The sequence below is a fragment of the Alosa sapidissima genome, chromosome 17 (genome assembly GCF_018492685.1).
Source record: "Alosa sapidissima isolate fAloSap1 chromosome 17, fAloSap1.pri, whole genome shotgun sequence".
In the NCBI taxonomy this organism is placed as follows: domain Eukaryota; kingdom Metazoa; phylum Chordata; class Actinopteri; order Clupeiformes; family Clupeidae; genus Alosa; species Alosa sapidissima.
Window position 1 is genome coordinate 27,058,304 of NC_055973.1, and position 20,000 is coordinate 27,078,303.

The 20,000-nt window shown below is 44.6% G+C and overlaps 1 protein-coding gene and 1 long non-coding RNA gene across 2 annotated transcripts in view; one reads left to right on the top strand and one right to left on the bottom strand.

Moving 5' to 3' along the window:
• The window catches only part of ptprn2 (protein tyrosine phosphatase receptor type N2), a 199,877-nt gene that overhangs the window by 159,986 nt on the left and 19,891 nt on the right, over positions 1-20,000 (bottom strand). Inside the window, exons 3-4 of the mRNA XM_042068215.1 lie at positions 19,407-19,457; positions 3,590-3,703 (exon numbers count right to left, since the gene is read on the bottom strand). Of these exons, the coding sequence (XP_041924149.1) occupies positions 3,590-3,703; positions 19,407-19,457 (165 nt within the window). The remainder of the gene's footprint in view (positions 1-3,589; positions 3,704-19,406; positions 19,458-20,000) is intronic.
• On the top strand, positions 15,654-17,582 carry LOC121688552. Its single transcript, XR_006024625.1, has 2 exons — positions 15,654-16,135; positions 17,418-17,582. It is a non-coding gene; the product is annotated as an uncharacterized LOC121688552 (long non-coding RNA).

Here is a 20,000-nt window from a genome sequence, read left to right on the forward strand (position 1 = left end):
CCCTCTCCTCTCCTGCCTCACCATAACCCCTCTCCTGTCTCCCCTCGTCCTGCTCTCTCTGTCAGACTGATTTATATGCTGAGCCAGGCCGGATGGTCAAATGCAGCCCAAAAGCACACTTTACACAGACTTGAAGACCCAACGCTGGCATTTAGACCGACAAACCTCCCCAAACAAAACAACCTACCCAGAAACAAACAAAAGGCAGCACAGGGGTGATTTAACAGTGTAATGCACAGGTGAGATACAGTAAAAGTATTTTTATAGCACATTGTCCAGCACAGTGGCTACTCTGTAAGGCACAATGGGAGTGAGAAGGGAGCCATCGCAACCCCCAGTGGCCCAGAGGAGAGAGGTGGAGGAATTAAGCATGGCCGCTCTCCTCTCATCCTCACATCCTCCTCGCATCTCCTCTTCCTCCTCCTCCTGATCCCTCGCTCTTTATTTCGCCGAGTTAATTGGAATAAATCCGCCGTCTCACGCAGCCTCTAATATTCATTACCATGTTGGTCATTTTCCCCAAAGATGGCGGCGTATTTTTTCATGGTTTTCAACTCGCATTTATGCCTGTTAGCAAAGATCAAGCTTTAGAGTAGCCTCTGAGCCAATTAAAAATAAGGGGCCCCACGGTCCTATCAGTGCGGCAGGTGGCTGCTGCCCCCTAGCTGCCGCTCGGTGTAACTGCCAGGCAAAGAGATCTGATGACCACAGGTTGCAATCACCTGTACAACAAGAGTGAAAGGTAGGAAACATACATAATGAACTCTTTTGAAAATGTCTTTTGAAGACTTTTCTTTAGATAATTTAGTATGTTGTAAGATTATCCTCATTCCACTGTTCTTACTGCCAATTTACAACTCTGTCAACTTTCTAAAAATATATAAATAAAAAGATTTGAAAAAGATTACTATTTTGACGTGATGATAAAAGCAGAGAAATTCTGATGAAAGCTCAAGTTGCATCTAATCAGCTAATGAGCTTCCCCATTAAATATTCCTATCTTACACACACACACACACACACACACACACACACACACACACACAGACACACACACACACACACAGCACAGAAACACTCACACAGACGAGCAGGAACATTACAGGATGTTTTTACATTAGTCACGCATCTGAGAGCAAGAGATGTTGACAGGGAGTAGAAGAAACAGGACGAGATAGATGTGGTGACATCATAGACAGGTAAAGCAAGCACGTGTCCCCAGCCTTGTGACTCTGAGCGCAAACCCATGAGTGTGTGTGTGTGTGTGTGTGTGTGTGTGTGTGTGTGTGTGTGTGTGTGTGAGTGTGTGTGTGTGAGAATGTGTGTGTGTGTGTGTGTGTGTGTGTGCGTGTGTGGACGTGATGAGGAGAGAGAGAGAGAGAGAGAGAGAAACGCAGCGTCCACGGCAGTAATGGTATCAACGTCTACACCGAGACCTGAAAGCCCTTCCATCTCTCCTCCTCTCTCAGATGTTTCTCCATCCCTCCCTCTCTCTCTCTCTCAGAGTCGGCGTGCCTGGATGAGTGCTACCTTTCATCATGGGGTCTTTAATCTCCCCCTCGTCTCGTCTCGTCAGGCAGGCAGGGAGCTGCGCCGCCGCCGCAGTACAAAGAGGTGCCCGCAGAAGGAGCCGAGACCAAGGAGTCTGGATCAAATTGAGTTGTAATTCGGCCCCTACACCCCTCCACCCCCAGCCCCTTCGGCCCGACAGGAGTTGGGTCAGCAGCACTCCAGACAGTACTGGACGTGTGTTTGTGTACTTCGCTTTTAAGGACTCTTTTTAGGAGGGTCCAATTTAGTTCTGAGAACGACCACTCATGTCCACAGAGTTCTCCAGGTTCCATATGGAATGCAGATTGTGCGCGACCTTTTACGACCTGCTGACATCTGATGGTTCAGGTACATGGAATAGAATGTCATTTGCAGAATCTCTCCCATAAATTAAAGGGGAGATTTGATGTGCAACAAGTCTTTCTGTTCAATTATTTACGTGTTTGTGCAGTGGTATTTTTTCAAACAGGAAACTAGATGTTGGTCTTAAAAGAACATCTATTTTCTCCCTAACAAGAGGGTGAGTCATGTTTAGAAAACAGAGATACATACGGCATACATGTGGTTATTCCAACTCTGCTGCACCGCACATCTAATAGCCTCTCTCTGTAGAAGGCTGAATAGATGTGTAGATGAATAAGTGTATTCATAAAGAAGGTAAAATGTGCTGTCAATAGATTCTATGCTATTCACATAAAGTTCGAAACCCATCTCCAAAATGTTTTTAAGGAAGTCTGAAAGCCTTAATTCTCCATGGAGTAAGAAAAAAAACTTTAAATCTGTGAAAATCGCCGGAATTAATTGAGATGAGAGCAGACAGGTTGTTTAGTGAGTGTCACCGCAGTGACCTGCACATGAACACACCACAGTAAATACTCAGCTTCTCAAAGGGATGAGGTGAGGACTCCGAGTTTTATTTCTCACTGTACTTTCACAAATTCGATATTTTATTCAATGAGTCAGACAGCGAGAGAAATGAAAATTAAATGCCACCCCCCCTATTCCCCCCATCAACACTCCATGATGCACGTCTAGAACAGAGTATAACACAAAGCGACAGTGGTGGCTCGTCAGGAGAGTAAACTTGTGCATTAACATGGCCGCAGGGACTCTTAAGGTCAGCCCCTCTGCTGCCCTCAGCAGTGATTTGCTCTGTGACGCTACACTGAGCCGTGGCTGAGCTGATGACCAGTAGCGTAGCGATGAGTCCACCTCATTCCTCTCAGACTGGCCTTGCGTGCCGCCACCTCGCCCCACATTTATTCCCCCTCCGCACTGACCCTCTCCAACAAGCCAATTAGACAGCGTGCACTTATCGAGCGGGCAGGTTGGGGGAGAGGGGGGGGGGGGTGCACGCCTAACGCAATTACCCAGGTGGCGGTGCGCTCGCTCATTTGGAAAATTAGCACGGGGAAAACCTGCTGTACGAGCGCCAGTCAATTAGGTGCCGACTGTACCCGCTTGGGCACTGTACCGCAACGCAATGGAGGGGCTGGGGGAGAGCCGGCTCCTCTGCGGCTCTTGCACCCCCCCCCCCCCACCACCACCCCTCTCGGGGGCCACTCTGGGGGACTGCAAGTGTGAGGCTCCAAACTCCAAATCTTTCTCTCTAAGTTAAGAGAGTGATAATGACCTTCATATGGTGAGAAGAGAAGGGAAGACGTTTAAGAACATTTTAGAGGAAGCGTAAACATAAGCGGCCGTTTGAACACAAATCTGCAACTTCAAACTTCAAACTGAATGGTACAGCTTAGAAAGTGAGAGATACAGACACGTGCAAAGCAGAGATGCCTGCAGGTGAGCTTGCTGCCAACAATAGGCAAGGTGAGGGTGGAGCCCTGAAACTTGCAACTTAAAACTGTGAGTCTAGGAAACAAGGTCATGATTAATATAATAAACAATCATATAGGTAGAAAAACATATGGAAATCAGGTGAACAGTTTGATACACAAATCTATGAAAAGAAAGGCTGACAGACCGAGTGGGTATATTTAGGCAGATTTAGGTGGACATGTGAAGAGTTGAGTGTGGACCTTACCTCTGTGGGCCAGCTTCTGCAGGGTGGACCTAAGCTGGCGAAGGGCAGAGGGAGAGACATCGTAGGAGAACGCCTCGGTCACTGGGAAAGCCTGGCACCTCCCAAACACACCGTCTGCAACAAGACCACACACACAACCACACACACACACACACACACACACACGAACATAGAAAGAGAGCGATTAAACAATTTTGGACAAAACCAAGGGTGCATTTGTGAAATTAGATAGATAGATAGATACTTTATTGATCCCCAAGGGGAAATTCAAGAAAAGACACAGAGCTACTAAGCAGGCTGCCACTCACGTCGGCGCCGGAACCGGAATATGATTAGAACCACACAACACAAATTAAAACCACAGGTAGCATAATTAAAAACAAAGGTTAATTCAGCTCTTAAATTCTTAAGTACAGTACCCAGGAGCACACTTTAGCCAACCTGCCATTTTCATATTTTAGCCCGACACACGCATAATACCTCCACAACAAAACACCTTTTTTTTCTGTCTAGATGATTTTTTGGGTGGGAAGGCTCTTTGCGCATACCTCAGCCTCAGCCATGTGAGAGAGGAACATCTGTGTCCTTCTGTGGCCTCTGGAAAGGACTCGGGCTGTTTGCGCCAGTGACACTTTTCCGTGTAAACCTCAAGATGCTGTTTGGGGTGCTAATAACCGTTGGGGGTTAGCAGCTGTTCTCTCTCCTTCTTTTTATTCCTCCCCTGCTTTTTCTTTCATTCTTTTTTTTTCCCGTTTTTTTTTTTGACAGCGCTCAGATAAGCGTTCGGCCATCAGCACACACCTCTTATCGGAGCCTGCTTATCAAGCCCCATCGCCGGGGCCTCTGCTCCACTTGATAGGCCGTTGCTAGGCAACCCAAGCCAAGGCTGCAATCGGCTTCATAATTCAGAGGCTATCTGCAGCTGGAGGAGCTGAAGGATGCTGGGAGATTCGGCCCTGGCTCCTGGAGAATATAAATGACCTGAGAGCTGTTGTTTTCTCCCCCTGGTTATTTCAGGGGACATTGTTCTTCTGCCATGCATCTGTCTTTCTTTTCTTCTCCTTTTCACCTCAGAGAATATCTTCCACTTTTACTTACAAATGAATGATGCAAAGCAGAGCACAGAAAATTCTTCTTGGAGAAACAGGACTTGCAGGCATAGCCAGTTAGTACTTTATTACACAGACACACACACACACACACACACACACACACACACACACACACACACACACACACACACGCATCAGCATCTTTCAGGTAGGGTTTAGCTCAAGATTTTTCCCTGTCGAAAGGATAGTTATTTCCTCGCCATCAATTTCCACTCACAATGTTTAGATTTAATTTTGTATCAACCATATGCCCATAACGGCCCTGTCAGTGGAACTGGAGAGAATCTGAAGTTGGACTTTTGAATAGTCCAGTGGGAGCTAAGAGGCAACCTTCCCACAATCCTTATGGAGAGCGGCACCGATAATCGCTTCAGCAGATAATAATAATAACCTCCCACAATGGACTCAGAGGCAGCAAGGACATGCAGCACCTCCAGTTCCGCCCTGCTGTTGATTACAGGTCAGACACTTAGACCCATTTGGACCGATGGAAGCTTCACATGCAGTTATATTTATGGAGCTACAAAATTGCAGAGGGAAGATATGTCGCGCAATACGCCGCCTTGTCTTGAAAACATGACAGCCTTGAAAATGTCACCAATTTCCATACATAAATATGCACACCTTCATGAGAGATACATCAGGCGAGCGTGTGCATGTGTGTGGGGGATGTTTTCAGAAGGAACACGCAGACATGACAGTCGGGTTAATTGCATGTGATTGCGCATATGGAAAGTTATTACTTTCACCATTAAGGGGGCTGATCATTATGATCGGAACACACACGACTGCGTCGCTGGGCGATTCGGCCTCCCAATACCAGACGTTAGGTTTTAATTACAGTCCCTTCCCCTCTGTCTCCCAGAGAACATCATCTGCAAGCTGACTGCGACCGACGTTATCAGAACCATAATCGGGTGTCACAAAATCAGCATGGTTCAAACGAGCTTTTCTTTTTCCTCCAGTTTATCGTTGGCTAATGTCGGCGCTCCTGTTGGGTGTTTTTTTTTACGCCGTAGCGTCGCCACGCATTAGCTGCCCTCTCACCCTGGGAGGCCACGGAGACACAACCCCGACAGTTCACCGAGGAGTTAAAGCAAGTATAAAGAGAGGAACTTTTATTTGGAGGAGAGGGAAAAAAATGAATCAATAAAATGGGGAACTGGATGTAATTTGTGGACAGCGGCGGTGCGGGAGGCTGGAGAGAGACAGCGAGGCGGGCAGGAGGGTGTGACGACTTAACAGGCAGAGCCGTCGCAATTTAGTCCTGCCAACACCCAGAGATATGGAGAGCAGTCTACTGATGAGAGAGGAGAGGGAGAGAGAGAGAGAGAGAGAAGGTGAGAAAGAAAGGGAATAGAGATAGAGAGAGAGTGAGAGAGAGAGACAAAGAGAAAGAGAGAGGGTGTGAGAAAAAAGGGGATAGAGATAGATGAGAGAGAGAGAGAAAGAAAGGGGATAGAGATAGAGAAATAGATGAGAGAGAGACAGTGAGAGAGAGAGAGAGGATGAAAAGTCAGGCAGTGAGCTCGGAGAGGAGAAGTGAAAAGGACAGATATGAAATGAAAAGGACAGGACAGGCTGGAGTAGCAGCAGAGAGAAAGAGCAGGAGCAGATAAGGACAATCAAAGCTAAGAGGAGACTAAAAAGGGAGGAGGAGGCCAGAGAGAGGGCCACAGTGTCCAAGACAGCAAAGAGAATGAGTGGACAAGAGTGAGAACATTTTAGATAAAGAAAAAGAAGTAGAGAGAGGGAAAGAGAAAGAGAGAGAGGGAGGGAGAGAGAGAAGGACACACAGAGATGGGGACGAAGACTGAATCAGTTCATCACCACTAACCTTACAGCTCCTCTCTTTATGCTCTTGTCAGGTCATATCAGGAGCCTTTGAAACATCTCATGCTCCTCTGTCATACCTTTCACATAAATCTTGTGCACACGACCCCTTTTGTAGCACCATGCTGCGCCGCAACCCCCCCCCCCCCGCCCCCCTCCCCCCTTACATAAGCGTCGCCGTGGTGACATAACCACCAGCAGGGCGGTCGTCTCCCAGTCTGTTTCCATGACAACCGCTGCCACCGTTGACAATAGTTTATCCTGCAGCCGCTGCCAGAAATAAGAACATTTTAATTACAGTGATTATGCTCAAATATAGATCCATGTTGTGCTTTTCAGTACGCTCCACACACACGACGGGCGTCTGCATAGTAGACTGGCTGAAGGGGAAATGTGGACGCTAGACGGCAATAGACAGTGCAGGGAAAGGACGCAAGAGGAAAACAAATGTGTTCAAGCAGGTTTGGAGATGCGCATTTTTCACTGATGTTTATGCAGCGCCTCTGTTCCTTTCTTCCTACCAAGTCAGCAGCATTGAGTAATGAGGAGAGCCGTGGCAGGATTCAGTAGGATGAAACGGCCACAGAGATCAACACAGTGTAATTACAATGTGACCTTCTGATATATAGGCTGGGGGCAATGGCTACGGCAATTCTCTCCGGTCTGACATACTACTGAATCTTGTTAAAAGCATCGGAATTGTTTTACAGCTGTTGACAGCCACTGTAAGGACCACACATTACAGGATACATCATTCTACTCAGATGTGCAGCTTTAAGCTTCTGCTTGCTGGTAAAACTGACAGAAGCCTTTATTGGCTTTAGCAATAGCAATGTGTCAATTTGAACTGAATTAATAAATGCATATAGACTCCTAGTCGTAAGCATCTTAAACTAAAACTACATTCACAGACTACATTCACATTCATATTATCCACTGCAACTGCCTCAGTAGTATTACAAGCAGAGAATGTCAATGCACTCACTCCCTGTGAAATGATTAGTCTCAGTCCCACAATATACAAATGTGTCATCACTAAGATTCAGAATCATTATCCATCTTGTGTCTTATGTGTCTTATTTCCCGGAAAATTATCTTTCCTTCTTTCTTATTCACATTCCTATCAATCTCTCTAAATGAGTTTCATTGAAGCTGCAGCTGTTTTTGTAATGCCTGCCCCGCAAGATGCCTGGGAAAACATGAGCACACACCCACAGACATACATACACACACACACACACACACACACACGCACAAGATGATTTATGACATGGTTTTATCTGGATTAGCTTGTAGTAAGGCCTTCTCTCCACAAGATGGAGACTGGATTAGGCATAAAAAAACTGGCCCTGGAGAGACTGGCAGATAACGGATGCAACGAATGTTGACAGATTCATCAGAGATTCATCTCTCTTCCCAGCCTCATCTGGCCTGACCCCTGCATGACTCTTCTTCAGTCGACAGAGCCAAATATGGCACTGCCATTGATTCTCTCCTTAGAGGTGTCAATCAAGACAGACGCTCAATCAGTCGATAATTCGACCACGCTGACTAATTCGCTTCTAAGACATAAACCGTGTCGTGTCTGAAATATGTTCTAGTAGGCCTATAGTGTCTGGAATTTTAAAAAGACATGACCATTCTTAAATATGTCCTACATGACTCAGACCCAGAGTCTTGTTGATATCTGTCTGTGGTGTCACAGGGCTTACAAAAGAGCTTCCATTATTAAAAAAAAAAAAAAAAAAATCAGGTGGGTTGAGATTGAGTTTAATAATGTCCATGAATCAGACGGAGGATTAAGAAAAGCCGATAAGTCTCTCAGAATTATTGCTAAATGGATCTGTGCTTCCACAACATAAGTTATGGTGAAAAAGGAAGTCCTATCCAGAAATATCCGCACCTCCTGTCACCACACCTCCCTCACAGCCGAGAAGCCATCTGTGAACGGCAACACCGGTTATTTTTAACGGCTGAATTCTAAGCGTCCGTGTGTCCCCCCCCCCCCCCCCCCCTATTTTTTTGTATTTTTAACTGAGTGAATAATAAATGAGTGTTTTTTGTCTTTTTATACATGACTGAGTGATCTGCACAAGCATTCCAATGCGCCACCCAGCTACAAGGATATGCCTGTGTCAGTGTGTAAGTGTTTTTCTTCAACTCCCTGATAGTCTCTTTTGGTCCAATTCTTCATCTTATATTTCTTATTTTGACAAAGCTAAAGAATTAAATCATGCTATGCTACATGTAATTGCAATCTGTGATGCGTAGGCGAGTGTGCTTGTTTTGTCAGGTGTTGATTTTTTTTGGGTGGGTGGGCAGGGGGGGAGAAGTGCTTGGGCAAGCTTTGCTAAGTTTTGACAGTGCCAGGGGGGAACCCACCAAGAGGATCCACACAGTTTGATCAACTGAAAACAGACGGTCTGTCTGACTACCACCCGTGATTTAGAAGGACTTTGTTGTTACTGTGACGTCGCTTCCCAACCGGGCTATGCTTTAGAGGATAACACTGTTCTCTCTCTTCTTTCATACTTCCTCTCTGTTTTTGAGGAACAAATGAGAGGGAGCTGTTTGTGGTGTGAGAGGGAGGGGTTTCGGCAGACCATACGGAATCAGCAGGTTTGCCGCACCCCATTCGTCTGCCCTGGGCCTCTCCTGTCTAAGTCTGCTCAGATCTGGGAGGTAAACATGGTCTCCCTATTTAGCGTTTGAGCCTGACGCACACATAACAGAGAAGTGGTGCTGGTGGATGGGGGTGGTGGTGGATGGGGGTGGGTTTTTTTTTTTCCTGGTGTTTTTTCCTTTTTTGTCTGTCTATTTCAAAGGAAAATGTTTACAAGCGCAAGCTGTGAGATCATCGCCATCAGCACGGGAAAATAATTTTTCGAGAAGACACACATGCGTGGGGGGAGAAAAAAGAACAAGACAGGATGAGAAATCTCCTAATCCCCATTCTCCGACACAATAGGAGACATCATGTCGATCCCACCGGTATGTCTCGTTGGCTACACCCCGGGTGTTAATACCCGCTGATAAGCTCATGCCTCAGAGCGCACAACAGAACCACGAGAGGCGTCGGCGTAGAAGAACGAACCCGTGGCGGAACAGCCCTCCGACTGCCACAGGAACACAGGCTGCACCTCCACAGTCGTCTCCCAAACGCCCGGTCATAAATCTCCTCACCGTGGTGAACCTCCCGCAGGGAGGCTGACAAAAACAATATTAAGGCTTGCGGGAAGTAACTGATGTATTCTTTCTTTTTTTTCCTGTAGCGTGAAACAATAACACAAGCAATTAAGGAAATCAATTGACCAAGAGGGGTACGATATTATGAACAGTTCCAATCTAATTATGTTCCGACAGTTTGCTTGCTTTTGTGCGAGTCGATAAGCACAGAATGAAATCAGCTAGTCTGCATATTGAGCTATAACTTTGAGCATTTTCTGTCAGTCGAGATGACTCGATTGACGCCTGCATTCAGGTGTTTAGATGGATACAATGGTCTACCATGGTCTGAAAAGAGTATCAGTATGCCGACAATTTCATATATAGGAAAGGTGAGGAACTAATCGATGAGTGAATGAGACAGCATTACACTAAATACACACACAAATGCACAACACCACCCCCCCAGACACACACTGAACTACCTCCATGTTGTTAATCAATGTTTTTCACATGAAATATTTCACAGACATGTTTTTGCATTTTTTTTTACATTTGGTTGGAATATGTATTTTTGTTTCTACATCAGTTAAATTAGCCAGAACTCTAACAACTGTGGAGAACTGTGAGTGGATGCTAAACCAACTGAATTATAACCCTGTTAGCATCATATCACCAGGCAGTGATGAAAGCGTGCCCATTTTCAGCCGGCCTGTACTTGTGGAAAGAATAATGAACAATAGAAAGTAATGAAGAGTACAACATCCCAGAGATAAATCGACAGATAGACCCAGAGAGAGAGAGAGAGAGAGGGAGAGAGAAAGAGAGAGAGAGAGAGACCCAGAGATAGAGAGAGAGAGAGACAGACAGAACAAAGACCCATTATAGAATAATGAGTACTTAAATAGCCTAGACCGGTAGTTGAAAGAAGTTCAATCAAGGCAAATCACTATCCTGTGAGGCTACAACACTTTACAATCTTCTTTGCACTCAGCCACCACAGCCTCAGGGTCTCGGAAGGACTCCAATCAAACCAATGCTACCACACCATTACACCATCACACTTCTCCATGATCGAGCTGAGAGAGGGATGTTATTCAATGCATGCTTGGTCAGGCTCAATAAATATCCAGCATTAACTGGCAGTAAACATAACTGACTGGCCCGCTTCTGGCAAGGGAGTTATAAACAAGCACCAACGAGCGCAAAAGACTCCAGAGGTCTGATGAATATGATTTAGTGCAAACTTTTACCCACCCACGTAGACCATGTGGATGCTATCTTTTACACAGGAGAGAGAGAGAGGCCACATGGATGAGCGGAAACGAGAGGGAGAGCAGCACCATCCTCTAGTGGCAAAGTCTTTTAAGGACGCTTACTGTAGGAATAGCAGAATACAGAAAAATGAGTCAGCCGAATTTTATGCATAAAACGTCAATTCTCATCCCACGCATTCTGATTAGCCAACTGCAGCACGACGGCCGTCACAAGCCTCCGACCTCCGTTAGTCAGGAAGCGTGCCGACATCATCATGATGCAGGGGCGGCCCTGTTTCCTCCTGAGAGGAGCGAGCGCTTCCTGCCGTTCCCATGGGGATGCGGGCTGTCGGCAGTTCTCCGATCGCCATTAGCGGGAAAGCGGAGACGGAGAGAAAATGTCAAGTGACAAACAAGCCTATCGCTCTGCGAGGCGCCGCGCATCCTGAGACATCTCTCACTGTACCTCCTGAGCCAATGACAGGAAAGGTCAGGCAGTCCTGATGATAGGATGGAGCTCGCATACAAACACAGCACTGCCACATTCAGGAAAGATGCTCAGTAGAAGATTTTGCTCTTTAATCTTTTATAGAGTCACGCACTTTCAGGGCAAACACACACAAGAACTGTGTGAGTGATAACAGAGGGGATCTGATGTCTGAAAAAATCATTTCTTGCTTTCTATATTGTATGATCTAGAAGCGCTTATAACTATGTATTTACATAATTATTACACATGTACAGGAACTAAGGAACACATTTACACTCCTTACTCCCTTCACCAAAGCATCCACTTAGTTTGTGTAGTATAAGAGCAGATGGAAGAAACCGAGACCTCAGCAAAACCTCAGCATGTCAGTAGAAATGTACAGTAGGCCTACGTTATTACTTAATCTGTATGCGAAACACACCAGCTCTATGTGACCATGCTCCATCTGTAGGCCCTACATAGTACATTTGCACAATGCACATGGTCCATTTTCACTACAAACCACTTCAGACCAGCAATTTTCAGAGGCGAGAGGATAATTGAGTAGCGGCTGCTTCACGCCTGGCAATCCGAAGTGCCGGGCGCTGAATGGGTTGCGGGCAGCAGCCAATAAGGGCCACTGGCACGTGGGCAGGCCGCGCAGTGCTGCCAGAGAGCGCGGGCTGCCGAGGGTTATATTAGTTTGGTTATTATTACTCTCCATGGGGGGGGGGGGGGCGCCGCGGCACAAAATTAAAATGTCCGTAAATAAAAGTGGGAGGTTCGCCGCTGATGAGGCCGAGGCGAGGCGGGCCGAGTCTTGTGGTTCTTTAACGGACCGTTAATGAACACGCCGACAAGGCGTTACTGATTCCCCTGTGCTGCTAGTCGTGGCCATATTGCCTCACTTGCACATTCTGTCAGAGTGGTGTTTAATAACGGTGCGATGGCAAGATGAGGGGAGTTTGAGGTGACTGTGGGTCCACGGGCAGAGCGTGATGCTGCTTTCATGCATCTAATTGTTTGATTAGAGCATCGTGTTTCTTCTCTTTCATTCAGAGGAAATAGAGTGAGGGAGAAAAAAAAGGAGAGGAAACTGTATTGAGAGGTAACCATGGAAACGGTGAGTGGCACAAAAAGGATCAGTGAAAGAAATGTTGTCCTTCTGTAGCAGGTCCAGGGAAACAGGGCTGGTAGAGGTGATGACACTTTGCAACTGATGCCAATTTTCCTACCTATTTCTTTTCTTATTGAAAATATATTTGGTGTCAATGTTTATATATGTGAATGTGAATGTGAATGTGTATGTCTGTCTACAGTACTGTATGTGCCTGATTTTCTGTGTGCATTTCTGAGACTGAGAAAAGAGAAGTTTTTAATAAGTAGCTTACAGAGCAATAATCACTTACACACACACACACACACACCTTCATTCACTATGTAAAGCATGCCCCTGACAGGCATAAACAATCATTGATAGCCTTATTAAGTCCTAAATAGTCATCACTCTAGTGTGACAGCCCGGTGGACAAATCTGTCAATGTGCTGGCATGAGACGCTGCTCCGAGAGTGTGTCTCCCTCCCCAGAGGAGCACTATGAAACACCATTATCATCTCTGACTGGGGGCACAGACAGCCCTAATAGCATCTAATGCAGCCGCAGCATCGGATGCCCTCTGTGATTTGGAATCTCGCCGCTTTGATTTACTCAGGTTATTGGGTACGCTCGACCCAGCCAGCGGCCAGCCTAACCTGGGGCTGATTTACTCAGGTTATTGGGTACGCTCGACCCAGCCAGCGGCCAGCCTAACCTGGGGCTGATCCCAGGGCTATCAGAACCAACCCATCAGCACCCACGCAACCCATTAGCAGGCCCATTTCATCATGGCCCCAGCAGCATATCAGCCACTTGCATCTCCAAAGCCATTTCCCTGACCTGGGTAATCTCTATGGATGAGTCGAGTTTCCATTCAACTCCTACACAATCTTCCAACTTAATCCAACTGCCGACTTTATTACCCACCAACCCCCTTTGAGGTCTTCGTGACTTGGATGGGCTTCTGGATTCGGCATCCTCACAACGCAAACACACTTTTTATATGCAAACCTTCATTTTAAGTCTAATCTCAAGTTAAAACCTTCCATTCATAAAAATGCAGGCAAGTGATTCAACAGCAATAACATGCATATGTCATGGTCTTCATCATATAAATAATGCGAGTGATTAAAATGATTCTTAAAAAAATCTTTAAAATATTTGAGTGACAAGGCATCTAGAGTAGAATCATGAACAGGTTGCACAGCTTAAAATACACAAAACAATTTACAATCTGGAAGGTAAGTAGAATAGAGCTGCTTTGTTTTTACCTAATTATGCATTTGTTTCAGTATCAAAAGAGACAAATAGTAAATCTACTCATCTATGACATACAAATTACACAACAGACTAATTTTGCAATCCTCTAGACATTGGATAGATGGTTGTTTACCCGATGTTTCTTGAAAATGAATATTACTAGTGATGGACAGATTATGCCTTCAGAGCAAGTTTCACCCACAATAGCAATTTATCTCTTGGAAATGGAAGAAAATAGTTGTATTTATATGGCACTTTAAAAAATGTAAGCCTTCCCACACCATCACAAAAAAGCTTCTATCCAACTCATTTCAACACAGATACTTTAAGACATTTTTTCACTTCAAAGACCTGTTAATAAAATATAAAAAAACAGGCACATCTATGGTCTGAAGTTGAACTGAAGTTTCATAATGCAGTTTTTTAATGAGTCTATTTGATCTAAAGTAATTATGTTGAAATAAGGCTGTTTTCTTTACAAATGTATTATAATGTGGCAATGGCTTATACTTTTATCTTTAGGGAAGGATGTCTTAATTAAACATTGATCAATCCATGACCAATCCATGGATCAATCCATTTTTTTTTTATTATTGAAAAACAAACCATTCCAACTCACTTCAGTTCAATGTCAATGCCAGTGAGTGGGTTTGGTGATGTCATAATGGTGTTATGGACTGGTATCCTTAGAGACAAGATTCCATTTCTAACCTGAAAACAGTTTCAACAGTTTCAAGTTCATTTCATATCTGAACTATGAAGAAGGAAGGCAGTAACTTTGTTTTGAGCTTACTCTACTGTGCAGTAATGTGCTGTGGCTCAGCAGATGCACTGGTGGCCATGCACAGGTACAGCCAGACGAGGAAGCCGAAAAGGGCCAAGTTCCCTGAAGACTCGGACGATATCATCTCTCTCACTGACACTTTTCAGACAAAAACTATCTCTGATTCAGCGGTACGTCATGGTCCTTCTGTCACAGCACCGATCAGCTCCGAGGCCTCTCTGACCTCAGCGTCAGTGGGTGGACAGGTCAGTCGGACTGATGACACTTGGCCACAGCATCCTCTGGAGCACATCACATTTGAGCCGTGGATCTCTTTTGAGGACATGGAGGCCTACCCAGCTGACTCCACTTGGCCTTATTTCCCATGGCAGATACAGCCACCCAGGGACCCATCAAAAGTCTCCGCCATGTGGGACGATCTGGAAAGGGTAAGACCCATATAGTGTTCTAACAGAAGCCACACGGCTTTGTTATTTGTTTACAGTATATTACAGTACGTAGCTGTAGATGGATTTGTGTTATATGATGTTTCACATAACCTTTTTCAGTTCAAAATGGAGAGACATCTGGCTGATACAGGGAAAACAGACTGTAAGGCCAACTGAGCAAGGAGGAAGAACATCACCATATTATGTTATTTACAGCAATAAAACAGCCTATTCTTTTATTTTATGGAATTATCTTTTATATTTCACCACACTATAAATGTCCTATTTTTCCTCATCTCATCCTGGATAAAAAAAGCTTAGAACTTCATTCTTATTGAACAAGAAAATGACTATTAAGCTTCAAGGTAGCACCTCATACCCAATTTAACACTAATTAGGTATAGGTAGGCTAAAATAAGGACTACTGTGAAATTGGCTAGGCTAGCTAATGTTTGCAGTTCCTCTGATTGTTTTATTTGGAACCCAAATGTTTCTATTTCAATATTTTAATATTGTCTGGACAAACTGTATGTTCCTGAAGCAACCACTATCTTGTGGATCTTTTGTGAACATTCTACAATTCTAATTTTGAACTGTGTAAGATTCAAAGTCAAAACAATTATATTTAAAAGCAAAGATTGCTCTGTTCTAGAATCTTTGTTTAAAAGTAACCTTGGAGACAGTGCTGCAATTACCATTTAATCAAACTGAGCCTCATTGCATGTGACCATGAATAAGGAAAGTGTGAACATTGGTTTACTTTGGTATTATTATGGATTGATGTGCTCTGGGCGTATACCCATAATGCCACAAATATACCATCAAAGAAATGCAAACCAAGTGCATCCTGGGATGACCAAAAATATGCACTATCATGCACAAAAGACAACCGACACAGCAGGAGATCCAGAGACGGACAGAGGTGATTCTCTGTCAAGTGTTTTTGATCAGGAATGTCCTGCTGAGCTGCACAATGCGATGTCTGGCGACGCTTGGTCATCCAGAGAAAAAACTGAGCCATGGATCTCCTTTGAAGACATGGGAGCCTACTCAGCTATTACATCATGGCCTTACTTCCCTTGGCAGATACAGAGACCCACTGAGAAAACCAAACCCTCAGAGATGTGGAGTGACCTAGAGAGGGTGAGGCTGTTACTATCATGTTACTTTAGAAATAAAAAATGATATTTGAGCGTATGGAGAGAGCTCCATCGCTTCGATGGAGAGAGTTGCTGTTGCTAGGGAGCTGCTGATAGATGTCACTGTGTCTAGAGTTTGATTTTGGGGGAGGTCGATCACTAGATCTAACCTCCTAAGTCAGACACAAAATACAGCCCTATACTGAATATTTTAAATGGCTAAATTGCTGTGTGGAGTGGGCTAGGACAGTTTGAAACCATTTATATTTCAGAGACAATAGGTGTTTGAGTTGCTAAAAAATGAACAGTAATTTAGTCTTTCCATGTCGTAGCTTGCTGTACAAATTTTAATTGGCTAGAATTATACATCCATAATACAGGGCACTCTACCAAGAAGGTTTTCTGTCTGCAAAGTTTACTTGTTAAGAGTTGCAGTGTTGGCTAGTTTTGCAAGGGAATGTCTTCCAAAAAAATATTAGCCTAGCGGTGACTGCAACTTTCACTGACCGGTGTGCTGGCCACAATACTGCTGTGCCCATTTGGGCTTTGTTATTAATGACCGAAATATTGTAATTTTGCACTCATTGACCACTGAGCCAGTATTTGACAGCAACATAGCTGGGTTATTAGGTCTAAAATCTATATTCAGAGGCCCCTGCCTGAGCCAGTTCCTTTTTCTCTCTGAAATGTGTCTGAACACTGTCAATGGTGCTGAACTGTGCAATTATTTCCCAATTAAGCCCAGAGATTACAGTCTCGGGTCTCTAGTCATTATTAAGGTCACCGTGGGTGTGCATGGGCTGCTATATTGTGTGCATATAATTATGCATGCTGTACCTTATAGCTAGCCTACATAATTTAGGAGATGGGTATAGGGGAGTAGAGGCAAGGAGGCAGAGGGGGTAAAAAAAAGTACATTTTGACTCTGCTGAGGCTACTTCAGACTGCGGGTACATCTGTAATGCAATTTCTTTGATGTGGAATGGGACTACGGATGAGTCTATGAAAGCAGCAGTGAGAGGAATGAGATGTATTAGTGCATGGATTACCCTTCACACTGGTAACCACAGAAAAGAGTGTCACTGTGTCCTTGCAACGAAGAAACGAGTGAATACAATAGTTGTGAGCTTATGACGATTTTATACCATCCTGGGAGCTTGCGGCATAAGCCCTGTGATTTGATTTTGATAATGGCAGCCAAATATGCACGTTACACTAATTTCCAAGACGAATGCTTTTAATATCAGAGTACAGAAGTGACAATCTGTGTTGTTTAATGTTCGCAGCACATCCAGAAGCGGAAGGCCCATGATCAGTGGAACAGTGCGCAAGGACGGGAGAGGATAGGCGTCGTCTGGCCCAGGCCAGCGCCATCCAACATCCCCTGAGCTCCAGTCACCCACACATCCCTGACAATTATTTATTTTCCAATAAATGCACACAAGAACGCCGTCCGTTTGTCTTACGCTGGCATGTGCAGAGCACTTTTAATGTACAAGTGAGAACGAATGGGGCTGAGGAGACAAGAGGTAACACAGAACTGCTGAAATCCGTCTTCCGCGAGGCATTTGCTAGTGCGCTGACTGTTGCATGCTGCAATACTAGGCCCGTCCCCAGGGATGTTAATAATGACAAGGCAGAGGAGAGAAAAGAAACGACTGATATTCAGTGGCTTTATGAATACTGAGCCTTGCTGCTTTCAGGCACCTAATTGTTTGATTAGAGGGAAATGGCTTTTCTTTCATTCAGGGACATTCAGACTGGGAAACACAGAAAGAGGTAGTTATGTTGGGGTGTAACTATGGAAGCAGCGACAGGGATGACGCACCCCAGGGAGTCAGGATATGGAGGGTTAGCTTCAGCTGGTTAGCATCTAAGTTGGCCACCATGCCGCCATCTTTAAAAATGGCATCTGCCAAGTGTTCACTTCTGGCCACATTTTCAGCAAAAAGCCAGTTACATGTAGGTGCCTCATTACAGATGGCCACAAATAATTTTATCCATGTGGACTGGCTAATACTCCCAGCTTGTAAACAGCCAGCTCATCCACCTACTTTTGTATTCACCAGTAATGTGGCATCTAATTGGCTTGTTTGTGAGAATGTGACCAAAAGCAAAGACCTGCTAGACACCCTTTTTAAAGATGTTGGCCGCCAATTAAGTATATTTTTTGGCTGAAGTAGCTAGCCTAGCATTGGCCATTGAAATGAATGGGGTGCTTCCTCCCTCTCTCCAGTCATATATAATACCTTCATGATGCATGAGCATGAGTTTGTGATAGCGTGTCTGAAAATTATAAAGGTCCAAATTGATTCATTTTCCATTAAAAAATAAAACATAATTTATTTCCATTAAATTATGTGTCCATGCAACTGATTACACTGATATTTGCACGCCGTGTTGACAGCTTCCAAGCAGACACAACCACAAAACAAAAAAGCCAACTCTGCCACCTGTTCCCTCGACTGGAGTCCTTTGCCTCATTATCCTTTTATGTGCCTCTGAACAACCCGCTACAAGCTAATGTCTGAAAGCGCTGCGAGCAAAAGACAAAAGCACAAAGCAGACAGGCTCAGAAAGACTTATTAAGAAATGAACAAAGGGATGGATAGAGTCGAGGTGGGGAGAGAGAGAAATTGCGTACGAGACAGAGACAGAGAGAGAGAGAGAGAGAGAGAGAGGGAGAGGGAGAGAAAGAAAGAGAAGGAGGGAAGATAAGAGTCCCCAGACAGCGGTCTCCATATTTCCCTTCCCCGCTATCAGCAAGGCGGGGGACTCGGGAGTCCTCCATTTCTCACTCATGACTGCACAGCTTTAATTGAGCTCAATTGTTTGCACTAGTTGTTATCGGCCTCTATTTTCTTCAGGTATAAACAGTGCGGAAAAATAGGATTCCTTTTCGGTGTGTCGGTGTAGTGGTATCACCTGCAGGGATGATACAGCTCAGTTGTCTTCAGTGGGGAGTATGGGGCCGCTACACAACTACATCAACAACAACTCCAGCAGTCTCACGGCATCAGTCTTAATGGCAACCTAAGCTAATTCTACTATTGTTTCAATCCAGTGGAATAATGACAATGTCTACAAATGCCTTTGGGATACACGTTAAACCTTTAATTCCACAATATTTTCTTTCCTGACACTGGCAATGTTTATACTGGCCAATGTTGCGAAGCGCCAATTAAAATGTGCCAGTGGCCTTGCAGTGTGTGTTATATTCATGACTGCCCCAGAGCTGGTATGATCAGAAGAATAAACAATATCGGCTTACTTACCATTGGCACAAACTTCGTATGACTCACAGACGCCATCTTCAAATAAGCAGCCTGTATCAGAAACAGAAACAGAGAGAGAGACTACAGTTAGATTGGAAGAACATGGCTGCCAATTCAGTCAAAAGACTGAACAGCTTTTTTTTTAGCACAGAGAACAGTTACCACTGTTCACAGTTTCATGCATCAGTAGGTCCTGATGTGACTCATGTTGTTACTGAAGAGGTGAACTCAGACCAATCAGTCAGGTCATAAGGATTCATTACCCAATGAGCATCCCACTGCTGATGTAACAATTGTTTTACATAATAATATTGCAACAAGGGGACACCACAGGAAAGGGTCCCCTTACCATAAATTGTAGATTATCTGTGACAGAATGAGAAAGAGATAGGATCCTATCTGGAGATATCCATCTGGAGATACTCGGTTTATATGATTGTAGTTACAGGACTGTAAATGGAAGAGCTGATCCTATCTGTACAAATAGGGTTAAGTGAATGAGTAAGCACAGACACAGACACACAGACAGATAAACGCAGACACACACACAGACACACACATATACACACACACACACAACCTTCCTGTGGGATT